This window comes from Magnolia sinica, chromosome 13, assembly GCF_029962835.1.
Source record: "Magnolia sinica isolate HGM2019 chromosome 13, MsV1, whole genome shotgun sequence".
NCBI classification, from domain to species: domain Eukaryota; kingdom Viridiplantae; phylum Streptophyta; class Magnoliopsida; order Magnoliales; family Magnoliaceae; genus Magnolia; species Magnolia sinica.
The window spans coordinates 81,959,826-81,973,893 of NC_080585.1; the positions used below are offsets into that span (position 1 = coordinate 81,959,826).

Here is a 14,068-nt window from a genome sequence, read left to right on the forward strand (position 1 = left end):
AAGCTAATACAATTAATGCTAATAGGAATAGTACATAAAATGCAATCAAGAAAAAAATTATTCATATATTACAAATAGCAATCAAATCATACATTGCATCCTACATTCACATTTCTAAATAAACAATACTTCACTTTGCTCAAGCCAGTCCTAAAACTTTCTAATCTAGCATGTTTAAAAGGCCTTCGTAGTCAATTGGTCCACCATGTATGTGCCCCAGTATGAAAATCAAGCTGGTCCAACCATCAAATGGACACCATATACCCAAAAAAGGACGGGTAGAAGGAATTACACATTCAATGCGCACGTGGCCTGTTGATTGGATAGGCCTTATAGGCCACAACACACATAGGACCCACCCAATCAATGTCCTGGATCTTGCGTGCACATGCCATGTATGGGGGCATCAGATTCGAGAACCTACTCTCACATAGCCAAGGTAGGGCTACTTTTAATTAACATGGAGCTCGAGTCCTTGGTCACCAGGAACAAGAGAGAATCAATCACATGATTTAACCTTCCCTCAGAGTTAACGATATACAACACTAGTAATGAAGCCTCACCTTCACTTGGGATAAGTCAGATGCATCCGGTGTCTGCACTAGATAGAACTTGTAAAACCTCATGTTCTCATATGCAGCTTTCGTTTCCTCATCCATTTCTTCAACGGCCTTTTTGCGAGCTTCCCTTGCCTATGGACAAGAACCATATTAGTATTCAAAACTTGGGAATGTGAACAGTTCCGTAAATTGTCCAATCAAAACTAAAAGTTATGTTGTAGTTTAAATACCTCCCATTGTGCTTTCTTTGCTTCCCTGACTTTTTCTTTGATGAAATCCTGCAGAAACAGATTATGTTTTCTATAGTTGGTAACAAGACATGGAAGGAACAGAAGGAACACACTCCTAAATCGCATAGAAATACCTTGAAGGCATCTTTCTGATCTTTTACCAATACCTCATCCTTAATTTTCTCACTTACAAACTCCTAAACATTAGAAAATCAAATTTTAACATCAATGCTGGAAAGAAACAAAACTTTATGCACACAAAAGCATAGGAAACACATACTGATGTTCTTGGATCAGTGCACCAATGTAAGTGTAAATCAATGATGATTACAGTCATCGATCAGCAAAGTTTTAAATTTATTAGGTCAGAAAATATTATAAAGATTTCTCTATTTCTCAATTCTTTTGAATCCAGGGTATATGGATATGGAGCCAGAGAAAGCTTCCAGCACCACTCTATGGGAAGTTTCAGCAGCATTACCAAAACTTCAACAGACAACTTGAATGTGAGTGACTATTGTGATGATGATAGGGTTTAAAACAGAGTTTTGTACTGCCTTTTTTGAGAAAATCCTTGGAAATGAAAATCAAATTCACAGCTGTTTTTTTCACTAACAGTGGCTAACTCAATTTCCATGTACTCAGAATTCATTTCCAAAGTATTCTCTTGATCCAAACTATAAAGGCTGGTTTGGCAATGTGGATTTGAAATCAAGTTGATTTTAGTCTCTATGGAATAAAGTGGATTTGAAATCATAACTTTGATACAGGAGTTCAAAAAGAGCTACAACTAGGTGTGGTATCTATGCGAGAAACCGGCTATCACCAGGAGAATCAATCATTCATGGAAGCTTTACTCCCTAAACAACATTTAGGCCTTGCTTTAATTGCATAGGTGTAGCTGATAGCACTAGTGGAAGAAGCAAGAAATGGTACAAGCTCAAAAATCAATAACCTATATAGAAGACCTGATCAAAGAGGTTTAGCTACCAAGGAGGGTGATTTCAATGTTAGGAGCTCCTAAGGGGCTAAGTTACCAAGCATTAAGGATGGTGTTCCCTTCAGTGGAAGAAGCTTTAGTAAATTGAAGGAAGAACTATCAAAAAAAAAAAGAGGAAAAGCAATTGAAGATGAGTTCCAATATTTTGAACATAGAGACTTACACAACATAAGATTCCATAACCTTTCATGCAACGAAACTGGGCTTAATCTACAGTAAACCATGGAAATAGGGGATATCACCTTTGAAATGTGTACTCCTATACTTCTGTGGATTCCAGAACACTGCATGTAGATGAAGATTCCCAAATTTACACTTACCCATCGTGGACCTCTGCATGGAAGATGAGCCAAATTTATTCACAACGAATGTATCCCGAAACATATATCAACACAGGTTTAGCACTTCCTGAAGATCAAGTTGTGATTAAAAATCTTGGTCACAAAGCACATACTGTGCAGCTCAGGAAACAAAACTTCTTAAGTATTGCTGAGAGTAACAATACACAAGCCATCATCCATTACATCAAAAAAAGAAAAAAAATTATAAATGTAGTAGTGCCATCTCAAGTGAGCCATCCATATGCACGCAGTAGGACCAAAAATATGAGAAAACTTTTTTAAGAATGAAATATGAGGCATCTATAGTGGCAGCTCATCTTGGATGAGAATCTAACCATGCTTCCAATAGATTCTATATATACTTATCTAAAAGAACCTTCATAGCATGAAAATTGCCAAAAAACCATGATAAAAAAATGTTTCATATTTTATTTTCGATGGCATTGTAGAATGGTAACTGAGCACAAGTGGGAACCATATCACCATCAGAATCATTGTAACCTTGTCCCAGATATTTGGAGGCAGCTTTACAAATCCTGTTTCATGCATGTAACTGATAGGTGGAGTTTGGGCAGGAACTAAACACAAGGATTAATTCGCATGAAACATTTGCAAGCTATAATAATAGCCCTACATCTCCTATATCAAGTGCCTTGCAAGTTGTAGAGGATACAATCATGAGCATGCATTCCCAACTAATGTTGTGGCATAAACAACAAAAAAAAAAAAATTATAATTGCAAAAAGGGTTGATGATGTAAACATTGTATATGCAAAAAGAGTTACAAGTAGCTTCTTAAAAGATCATTCGTTGTCACAATTCAACCAAGATACCTACTTGCTTTTGCAGTCAGCACATTCCCTGTTCTCTGGCAATTTAAGAAGTCCTTCCAATATCTGCAAATGATGCACCAAATGAAGGGGGCAAAAAAAAAATCAATCCCAAATTATAACAGAGAGAAACTAATACATATCTATAGAAGTGAATAAGAAAAGGAACCCAAGTAAAAGAGGTTAAGATGCTTATAAAACTCAAAGAAGATGGTGCCAATCCAAGCCCCTGGCGACTTTGCACATGAGTTGGAGAATCTATAGTAGTAACTCACAGTTTTAACTGTTTTTAAGTGGGGTTCCCCTGAATATTCTGAATGGACTGATTTTCAAGGAACACGATATGCCTTGTTTGGATATCCTACACATGGCGGAGCAGCAAAAAACACCCTTAAACCTAGAGATCCAATCATGTATACATAGAAAAACATGAAAAGTGACAGCACAAGGATATAATTCATGTGATTAAGAGGGGGAAGCTATAAACCCATAGTTTTCACTTAGTTAATACCATGTTTTTCAATGAAATGGGGAAGTTATACCCCATAAGGACAAAAGAAATAGGACTTTCCATTCCATTGGATGATGAAAAAACTCAATGTCCATGTCAAAACTGAAGTATTAGGAGCCATGACATTAACTTCATAATTGAGCTCAACTTCTTTAGCTTTTGTGCATACAGAAGGTTTCTGCTTACTATGTTGCTACTGACTAGTATTGCTTTTATTTTGCTTAGTTTTTTCTTTTTCTTCTTCATAGAGGGATACTGTTCGAGCTGCTTCTGAATTCGCAACTCGAAATCAGTTGCCATGGCACATAAAGGATCAAATGCTGTCCCACATATGTATAAGGTTCAACAAGGACTGAAACAGCAACAGACATTAAATGATCTCCCAACAGCCATTCGGTCTAACATAGCACACACTCTGTTCTTCTCCATTGATTAAAAAAAAAGGGAACATATAAAGAAATGGAAGAAAGGGACACATAAATCAAATACAACCTTAAGTGCAAAATGGAGTATCTCATCAGAAAAATAACTTAGGTTCTTACAATTCACAGAATTTCAATCTTATATCTCATCATTTCATAAATACCAAACACCATATGCAAACAATACCTTTCGTAGAACAAAACCACATCATAAACAGAGTAAACTTCACAAAAAGAAGAATCAAAACATAAGAAAGAGACAAACCCATTTAATTCATGATTGTAGCATCATTATATATAAATCATAGTTTAAAAAAATATGTGAAGGGTGAATATTGTTTCTCCTAACACATGGAGTTGGAAATTCCAGCCCTATTTCCTATTTACTTTCCAAGAACTACCTACAATCTCCTTAGCAAACTGTAGTAGGGTTTGCAGGAGGCTAGGAGTTAGGCTGTTATATCAAGTTTGATCCTAGTACCATTAGGCTAAGCTCAAGCTTGTAACAGCCCTCTAGATGTGAGTTACCTAGGTAGTGGGATTACGAGTCGTGGATTGTGATAGAGGGCTTATGTTGATGAATTTTAATTCCTTGTTGCAGAATGCATAGATGAACACAAGACCAACACAGTCAATCAACAAAGGGGAAATTCACCTCTACACTCCAAGGCTTTGCTCTATTGATGGCGTACATTCTTAACTTCAATGGGGAAAAGATTTATGAGTTAGAGATGTTGTTTACCATCATATGTTCATTTTTTTGTATTTTAATAATAAAGATAGATTTTTATACCTCATTGTGAAGCTCAATTTCAGTGCCCATCCTTGCAACGCTTGTCCATCCCACCTGCCGCCACTATTTCCTATATTGTCCGATATAAGATTGTAATAGAAAAATTAGCAAACCCCGAGAAAGAAAATGTAATCGAAAGCATTAAAAGGAAAGGTAGAAGAAAATACCAACAGAAGGGAAGCAAACATGTACCTGGACTCACTACAAGGGTAATCTTTCAATGATGGCCCACTGCTTCTGATAATCACTACAAGGGTAAGAAAATTATAAAAAGTAAGACTCATGAGATTGACACATGTACAAATAGTGACAAAACTAGCTAGTAATGACAGGAGGCCAAGACATCAAATTATTTATGAAGAACAAGAAAAAACAAAGATAAAATAAATAGTTAAAAACCTTACCATTTCAATATTGAACCTTGCAGTGGCAACATTGATATGTGGGGCTAAAAATACATCAGCCTGCATATAAAAATCTCAAGTTAGTAGGGCCTTTGAGGTCCGCAGATGGTAGTAGAAGAAGCCATTGCTAATACGTTTTATAAGAAAACTCTTGAAATTAACCATCAAGCAATTTAAAAATGTCTCTCAGAAAATGAATGAAAAGTACACAACTCACCTTGATGCCAATTCTCCCTCCTCCTTTACCCGGGCTTGGGACCGGCAATACAGGAAGTTGTTTACTTGGTACACTGTTGTTCTCATGTGAAGTCCTTAACTGTATGTAATGCTTCTCTATTAGGAGGCTGTTACTAGGGAAAGAAACCTGCTAATTTGCTGCATCTGCGGTTGCAAGCTTGGTGTGTGCATAAAGGTTTGCTCTCTCAAATTTTTATTTCATCACTATCAATATTAGTCTTGTCCCAGCTAGGTAGTCTGTAATATGATAACTTATGCAACATTATTTTTATTGCCAACATTGCACATGTGAAGAAAATCTATACCATGAAAATGATAGGTCCCACCATAAAGATCACCTATATCATTAAAATATGGCTGATGGACTCATCAATATTAGAACATGAATGAATGTTTAGTCAGTCTATCAGTTGTTCATTGATTCTAATGTGTGTGAGATGACACTTGATGATCAAACCCACCTGATTTTTTTACATTGTATGATCTTGGTAGTGGGGTTACCTTTTATGGTATAGATTTACTACACATTAGTATATTTTTTGGAAAGATGTTGCTACATAACAAGTTAATGTATTGCTAGATGCTTGCAATCGATTTTGATTTATATAAATAAAATCGTTTTTCATAAAAAACTCATAACCTATTGCCGATAAACGCCAACATAGCATGCATTGATGATCTTCTCACCAACCCGCCACATCCTTAGTATGTCAAACTTGTACAAAAGTTAGGGCCAGTGTAAAGATAAATGTCTTAAAAATGAGACTGATCCATACCAATAGCTGGAATTTTTCTGTTGTTTGTTGCATTTCTCTTCTAAACTAGTATACATGATGGTACACATTCAAAAAACTCACCACCTCACACGCATCCACATGTCCTAATAGACCCACCTGGGTGGAATGCCAAACCATCAATCAGGTGGTTCATGTTGGATGGAAAATAGAGATACAATAAAAAATCTAAAAATCAAATGTGCTTTCTAAATCACTTAGCTATTCTTTTCATTTCTGTAAGTGTAACTGCAAAAAGTTTAGTTTACATGATGCTGTCTGTTCTGCATGGTTGTCTTGCAGTGTAACTAGCCATGCTTTATGGGACACAATGCTAGGCATTCTAGGAGTAACATGTTCGTAGGATGAGTGTAACTGAAATGAGGCTATCGAGATGGATGATTGGCAATGCAAGGATGGATATGATTAAATGAATGCATTTGCCACACTAGTAGGTAATAAGTTTAGGGAAAGTAGACATAGATGGTTTGGTCATGAGCTATGGAGAGACCAAGAATTGCCTGTTTGGGAGTGAGTTGATTCAAGTTGAAGGATCTAAAAGTGGAAGGCCTGAAAGGCATGTTCTTAAAACCAAGTTAGGTGAAATAGGAGAAGAAAGAACCCTGTTCCTGGTTTTCTTGTAATAGTAGCTGAATCCTTTGGAACCACAAGAAAAATATAGGATTCCAACCCAGCACTTTGTGAGGATTGCAGGAAAACAATCTTGAAGCATCTGCCTCATGGCATACCTTTTTTTTTTTGAATTCATTGAACATGAGATTTACAGGTAATTGGGCTGGCCCAACAAAAGGATAAACCGGGCTATGTCAATCATGTAAAGCATCTATGCAATGTACAAAAACAGCATAAAAGGCCTAACGAGAAGAAATCCAGACGGAAATGGATGAAACCTAGCCATTTCATCAAATAGATAGCATGCCATTTCATCTAGCCATTTCAACAAACAGATAGCAGGCCATTTCATCAAACAATTAGCATGTATCAAAGACAGAAAAAGAGATGAAGATATCAAACCTATGGAGAGGAGCTTCACGGCGTGTGTTTCTTCGGGTAGGAGCTTCATGGCGTGTGTTTCTTTGGGTAGGAGCTTCACGGCTGCTGCAATGGAGAGAGATAGAACCAAAGGCAGAGATCCATTGGAGAGAGAGGGAGGAGAATGATAGAGATGGAGCAGAGATCGTGAGGGAGAGAGATGATTGGGAAACGGAGAGAGAGGGGGGATTAGGGAACGGAGAGAGAGAGGGGGGCGGGGGAGATAGGGCAATTTGGGCATCGTTTCGTGCACGGACCGTAGACAGTCTTGACAGGGGCTCCGTGGGGCCACCATGATGTATTTGGTTTATCCATTCCAACCCTTAATTTTATTAAATTATTTTAGTTCATGATTCCAAACTTCAGGTAGATTGAAGGCCCAAGTGGACCACATCATAGGAAGCAAATGTGATTTAATCTCCGTGTTTCCTACCGTGTGGTCAACTTGAGCCTTCCATCTAGCTAATTTTTTAATTTCATGCTCTTAAGTAATATTTCTAAATAGATGGACAGCTTACATAGAACATATATATTTTTTAAGGCCCTATAAAACCCCTTACAACACCATTAATTATTAATGGTGTGTCAATTTTCTAGCTACGGATTAAAACCATTGCAACTGTAGTTACAGTTTATAACCATAGCAAAAAACTAACGTGGTATGTATCCTTTGCCCCTTTTTTTGGTAGTGTAACTGGAATCAAAGGGGATGGAGAAGCCAAGTTGCCTCCTTCTTCAGGAATTGATGACGACGCTTGCAAACGCGCCTGAGACCTAGTCATGGGAGAAGATGAGCTAGGAGGAGTAGGCTGTGAAGGAGTCACTTCGTCTCGAGCTGCAATAGTGTCCGCTGTAATGGGAGAAGATGTTCCTTCAACATCATCTATAGCTCAGTCAATGAAGTCGCGAGAAACTTTTTCAAATTCCACAAGAATCCCATGAGCAATCCAGCCTTCCAAGGTATTGATGGCCTTCTTTTCACAGATTGGATCTTCTAAAGATAGTCGTCTACAAATCTGGCCGTGAAAAGGTGCGCGACTCTTCTCCGGAATATAGCAAATTCCGTCGTCGAGTTTCCTGCCTCTTAGTCTTGGAGGGGGAAGCAAAATGGGTTCATCTACTGGCAAACGGTTGTTGACCAAATAAGATTGATGGTCCCACCATCGCATCCAGCTATATGAAGCACGAACTATATGATCACAACCTGGGATTACGAAAGTGGAACTAACATGACCGCCTAGTAGTTGTTTCCATACTATGGCCCAATTATAAGGACCAGTGTCATAACAACGCATTCTTCTGGTAACTAATCCATAGTCCTTTGGAACAGCCTGGTCAAAATCGAACTGATGAGCAAAACGACTGAGATAGTACGGCTCTCTCCAAAACTCTATTCCTTCCCACAGTGGCAAACTACATGAGCGTATGGAGAGGAAGAATGCCCTTTCCCCTACAGTGAGTGTCGCGGTATCTACCATATCAGTATCTTCGATATAGCAATAAAGGCGAAATTGGAAGAAATCAATCTAATCAGTGTCCCGAATCTTATTGGCTCCTGATGAGGGTTGAATATTGCATATCAGACCCCAGTTATTACCTGATTTTACATACATAATAATGTTTAATGTCATATTTTAATTGTGTTTTTGTTGCAGGGAGTAATTAGGAGCGTGGACTAAAAAAGAGTACTACAAGCATGGAATTAATGCTCCGAAGTCACCAAAGCAAGGGACGGACTCCAGAGGACCAAGATTGACTGATTCACAAGCCAGGGATCCGAGGAAATCAAGCCGTTCACATTAAAGTGGCCCAAAAATGGTCCAGAATGCAAGATCACAGGGTTCCCACCATCCGATTGGCTCGAAACTTCATACATTTGTTGGGGGCTAGAAATAAACTGTACATATTAAATTTCAGCCATTGGATGTCTCAGAAAGTGGCCCAACGGACAGATCAGCCCCTTATTTCCCTAAGTGGGGCCCACTTGCTATCTAGATATGCCTCAACTTCGGATTCAATGCCTTAAATGGGGAGACCAATTAAATGGATGGATTAGATTTCTCAAGAACATCGCAGTGGACCCCACTCGAACAGAGTGCACTATTTCTCCAGCCGTGCACGGAAACAAAGAGTCGGTCAAACCGACTCTCGACCGCGTCATCCTATCTAAACGGAAATTTCCATTTTCGCTGTTGCGTAATGAACGGACGATGTCTGTTTTGCGAAAGCTAGTGGGCCACCATCATAGCCCGTACTAATGATCCAATCCGTCCATCTTGTAGAGGGCCTCGAAAGGATCAAACTCAAGCTGATATTTTGTGCCCGTGTACACACACGTGTGCGTTGCAGAGGTCACAAGTGGACTACCCTGCAACGTTTAAAAAGATCTCAGGGTGATTGCTTCTCTAGGCCGTGTCAATGGACATTCAAAACCAACCATTCCTAACCAAAATTTCATCCTGAATCCAATGGACGGGGTGAATTTCCTTGAAAACACTCCTGTGGGGGCCACCGATCACGTCAACACAGTCACATGCATAAGCTTATGCACATCCGTGAAAAAGGGATTTCCAAGTGGTTATGGCCCACCATCTTTGATCAGATGGAAGATCTAATCCGTCCATCATGTAGCTCAGTCAAAAACGTCCCAGGAGACGTTGATTTTACAGACATAATGCAAGGAACATGGGACGTGGGAGGCTTCGATTTTTGTTGCGTAAGAGTTATACATGAATCCAATTTTTATTGTGCGAAAGTTCCACCGACTCCAACAGCTATAAAAAGAGCTGAAAAGCTTGGAGAGAGGGGGAGAGCAGCAGAAGGGAGAACGAGATCCAGGGAGAGCTCGGTTTAGAGAGAAGAACGAGAAGAGAAAGAGAGAGAGGAAGAAAGAAGAGAAAGAGAGAAGGATGTTCTCCTTTTATCAATTTTATTTTTCTTTTTTTTATTTGAATTCATGGATTGCTAATCTTTTAGCTAAGGCTGAGATGAAGCCCCTAATTTGAATAACTCTTGTTATGTGTTGATTTCATCTGATTTGATTAATTTATTTCTTTCTCTAGTGTGCTTAACTAAAAACTCCGTGCTTCTCCATTCTATGAGCTTAACCAAAGTCTAGATATGGATGTTGTTTGGAATCTTTTTCTAGGTGCTTATGTCTGACCATGAACAGGTTTCCCATAGAGAAAGAAATAGGAATCTACATCTCTTCATGCTTGACCATGGATGGAAAGATGTGATCCTTATGCTTTAAGGGATTATACATTCTGTGTGCCCGACTAAGGACATAGAGTGTGCTTTATTTATTTACATCAATCTGAATTAGGGTGAATCAACAGGTAAAACAAGGGTTAGGATAATTAGGGGTGGATTCGAAAGTCCTAGTGTTCTCCTTGATTGAATTTTTCTTATTGCTCTCGGTTATTTTTCAAAGATTTGTATTAGTTTACTTAATAGTTCGCTAAACTATTTGTTGGATTAGTTAAGAAGAATCGTAAATTTCGAATTGTGACAACCAGTCCTCGTGGGAACGATCTTATAATACGTACCATATCTACATCTGATTCGTATACTTACGAGTTTAAATTCATTTAAATCAGATTGGTTTAAATAAAACATCAAGTTTTTGGCCAGTTATATGATCTTTTTGCCATAGCCCTTTGTTGAAAGAACCAGAGTGGAAGATGCGAAGGATGAATGTATGCCTTCTCTAGGGTTTCAAAAGTCCAAGGAAAGTAGACCCCCATCAAGCCGGTAATATAATGCCATGGAGTATATGTTGAAGAAGCTCCAATGGTAGGGTTTGTTACATGTGTGGCTATCTCCCCGGGGGCTCTATAAATAGAGCATAAAACTGGAGGTGCAAGTGAATGTTTTTGGCCTTCCGACAAAGCGCCAGTAATAGCAGAGACCTTGGGGCGAATTGCATCTGCCCATTTCGAACTGGGAAGTACCACAATGCTCAGCCATAAGCTAAGAAGGTCGCAAGCTCCCCATATAAACTGTACTCTGCCCACTCTTTGATGCTAGAGCGAAGCTCCGTTAACTCTTTAAAATGACAATCGTGGAATTTTCAGGAAGGGTAAAAGGTGAGTAAGAAAAGGGCGCAATTAAAGCTTATAGTTGATTTATGGATTTAAAATTAACTAAGGGCTCTAGAAAAGTGTGCAAGCCATTGCAGAGGAGAAATCTTGTGAATGTTTGGAAATTTTGACATTTCCTTGAAAAGTTCGGTGGTGGTTTCTGAGATGGAAGGTTTACGGTCAGGAGAAGAAACGAACGCCAACTCTTTATTAGATGAGAAAAACTCGCATAAAATTTCCCTGTTAGTGGAAGGCCCACAATTCGGTGGAGATCCCAAAGCGTGATGCTCATCTCACCCGCTGGTAGATGAAAGGAATTGGTGGTAGGAGACCAGTAGTCGAGAAAGCCTTTTATAACAGTCTGCTCCCTGTAGAAGTACTATAACGTAACTTCTATGATGTTGTGCAAACCTATTTTGATAAGCATCTTCGAGGGTTTGGTCAAGATAGCTTCCACCCAATCTGAGTAATAATGGACCCCTTGTCCGGAATTCTTCTGGCCCCCAAAGCTGCTCACGGTCCCAGAAACACTGTTGGACCGTCTCGTAAAAGTATGTGGGGAATAGGTTATGGGGATTGTGAGAAGGGACAAGAAAATTCATTGGGTAGACCTCACCGATGCGTTGTCGCGGCTTGTGTGCTAGCAAAATCCCCTCCAGAATGCACGGTTCTTTCAATGTATAGGAAGAAGTATACATTAGTCTCTCCCCGTCCATATGATCTCTTGGCTCGCAGTTAAGCATGGATTGATGACGATGAAGATTGAGGGGAATCACAGTCATACCTTCCGAGTGTGAGTTGTCAAATTTCATGATACCTTCAATGACCTTGATCATTTCCCATGAGTTGTGAAGCTTCTTTTTATTATGTTCCCGTATCTTTTCTTGAAATTCTTCAACTTTATTGCGGTGAGTCTTCTTCGACCAAGACGCGGGGGGTGTATCCTCTCAGGCAAGAGGTCTTTGGCTGTCAGTGTGTATATGAGCGGTTGATTTCAGCTACTTATCCCAATCGTATTCTCAACCATGTTTCGGGGGTCGTTCTACATCTCCCATTGAAATTGCCCGATGAATAGGAGACGGTAATAAGGAAATACAATATGAAAAATCAAAGGTTAGGAGCACAAGCTCCTTGAAGTAAGTAGGATGACGGGTGGTAGTTTTTGTGCGCTTTGGTTGTGGCTAGTCAGAGGATGGAAAAGGATTGGAATTGTGAAAAGAAGATGGGTTTGGTAGATCTTGGTGAGATGGTTGTGCAGTAGGAGGGTCAGTAGCACGAAATGTTCGCTTAATGCGGGCCATGGTGAAGAAAAGTTTAAGTCTTAAGGATATTTAAAGAAGAAAAAAGGTGTGTCTGAAAAAAAAATTCTAAGTCTTGGTTGCGTGGGCGCCCGCAAACAAAGTCCTTTGCGTGGAGCAGTGCAACAGTCAGAAGTCTTGTACAGCCAGAAGACCTGTTGCGCGAGTTCGCGCAAGCAAAGTTAGTTGCGCGGGGATTCGATGGAGAGACGAAAGTTCATCAAACTAAAGCAAGTGCAGAATGAGTGAAGTTTAAGGTATTTATAGTGCATGTCGCCGAGTACAGTACACGTGCATTGGTTGCGCGAGTCCGCGTAAACACTTTCAAGGTGAGATTGATCCTTTGATTTTTAGAGAAACAAAGAAAGGATCAAGGAGGCATCTGTTGAGGCATAAAAAAGAGAAGAAAGAATTGAAAATTAAGAAGAATAAATGATTAAAAAAAGAAGGAAACAAAAGATGAAGAAGAAAGAGTGTCTTTAAAGGGGTTTGCACTGGTTCGCACAGACAATATTGGTTGCGCGAGTCCGCGCAACCAATGACAAGAGTTGCGCGGGTTCGCGTAATAGATTTCAAGACTTGTTGTCCATAATTGGTAGAATGGATGAAAGGTGGGTCCCATGGCACCAATATCGAGGGTTCGCACGTGCGAAGGTCTATAAATACCCCCTCCCCCTCTCATTTGAGAGGATTAAAGATTTTAAAAGAAGTGCAGAGCTGCAGAGAAGACTGAAGGTAGGAATGGAGAGAGGCTTAGGGTTTGCGTGGACCTGTGCAAACCATGTTGATTAAGTGGGTCCGCACAACCAGATTGTCATCCAGTCAAGCTTCAGAAAGAAAATCAGCTGATCGGATCCGCACAATATTCATCTTAAAGAGATGATTAAATCACAAGTCGAAGTGCTGTCAAATTTGACATCCGGAGTCGACACTTGAACTTTGTCAATTTCTGCATTCTAGATAATTTATCTCAGAATCAAGGGACACCCGAGGATGTAAATGAACTCAATATTAATAATACGATGATTGTTCTTAATGTACTCTTTCTCTGTTATATTTGAATAAGATAATCTCTCAAATCGAATGCATTTGTTTCTTGTTCGAAACAAAATGGTGACTCTACTAGGGAATTTTATCTTATTTAATGTTAACATTGAAATAGTTATAGGACTTTCATTGTAGTTTGGCTTCTTTCTAACGCCAAAATGGACACTCTCAGTGGGCCGATTTTACTCGTCTTGTCCGATTCTAGTTAGGGATATCTTTTTGGCTGCTGATCTATTCGTATTGCCGATGCCCGAGTTTAATGTCATCCTAGGCATGGATTGGCTTACCGAGTATCATGCTATATTGGACTGCTCTACGAGAACAGTCACGTTCTGTATACCCGGCATGCCGTAGTTCCAGTTTGTAGCCAAGCCCAGAGGAGAGCAGCTTTCCTGCATATTGTTGTGTGTCATTGAGGAGTCAGTTTCTTTGAGAATCGACCAGCTACCGATCATTTGTGGTTTTCCCGATGTGTTTCAGGAGATTC

At 39.4% G+C, this 14,068-nt stretch overlaps 1 protein-coding gene across 2 annotated transcripts; it reads right to left on the reverse strand.

Annotated features, from left to right (window-relative positions):
* Window positions 1-482: 482 nt before the first annotated feature.
* On the reverse strand, window positions 483-3,159 carry LOC131222420 (protein HEAT INTOLERANT 4-like). 2 transcript variants are annotated; one of them, XM_058217473.1, is made up of 5 exons: window positions 2,969-3,159; window positions 2,033-2,123; window positions 925-987; window positions 791-838; window positions 483-692 (listed from the first exon to the last, which is right to left on the reverse strand). In XM_058217473.1, the coding sequence occupies exons 2-5, from the start codon at window positions 2,078-2,080 to the stop codon at window positions 546-548; spliced, it is 306 nt and encodes a 101-aa protein (XP_058073456.1). In that variant the 5' UTR covers window positions 2,081-2,123; window positions 2,969-3,159; the 3' UTR covers window positions 483-545. The 2 variants fall into 2 exon arrangements, with proteins under 2 accessions (XP_058073456.1, XP_058073455.1); XM_058217472.1 differs by having other exon boundaries at window positions 791-987.
* Between the last annotated feature and the right edge of the window lie 10,909 nt (window positions 3,160-14,068).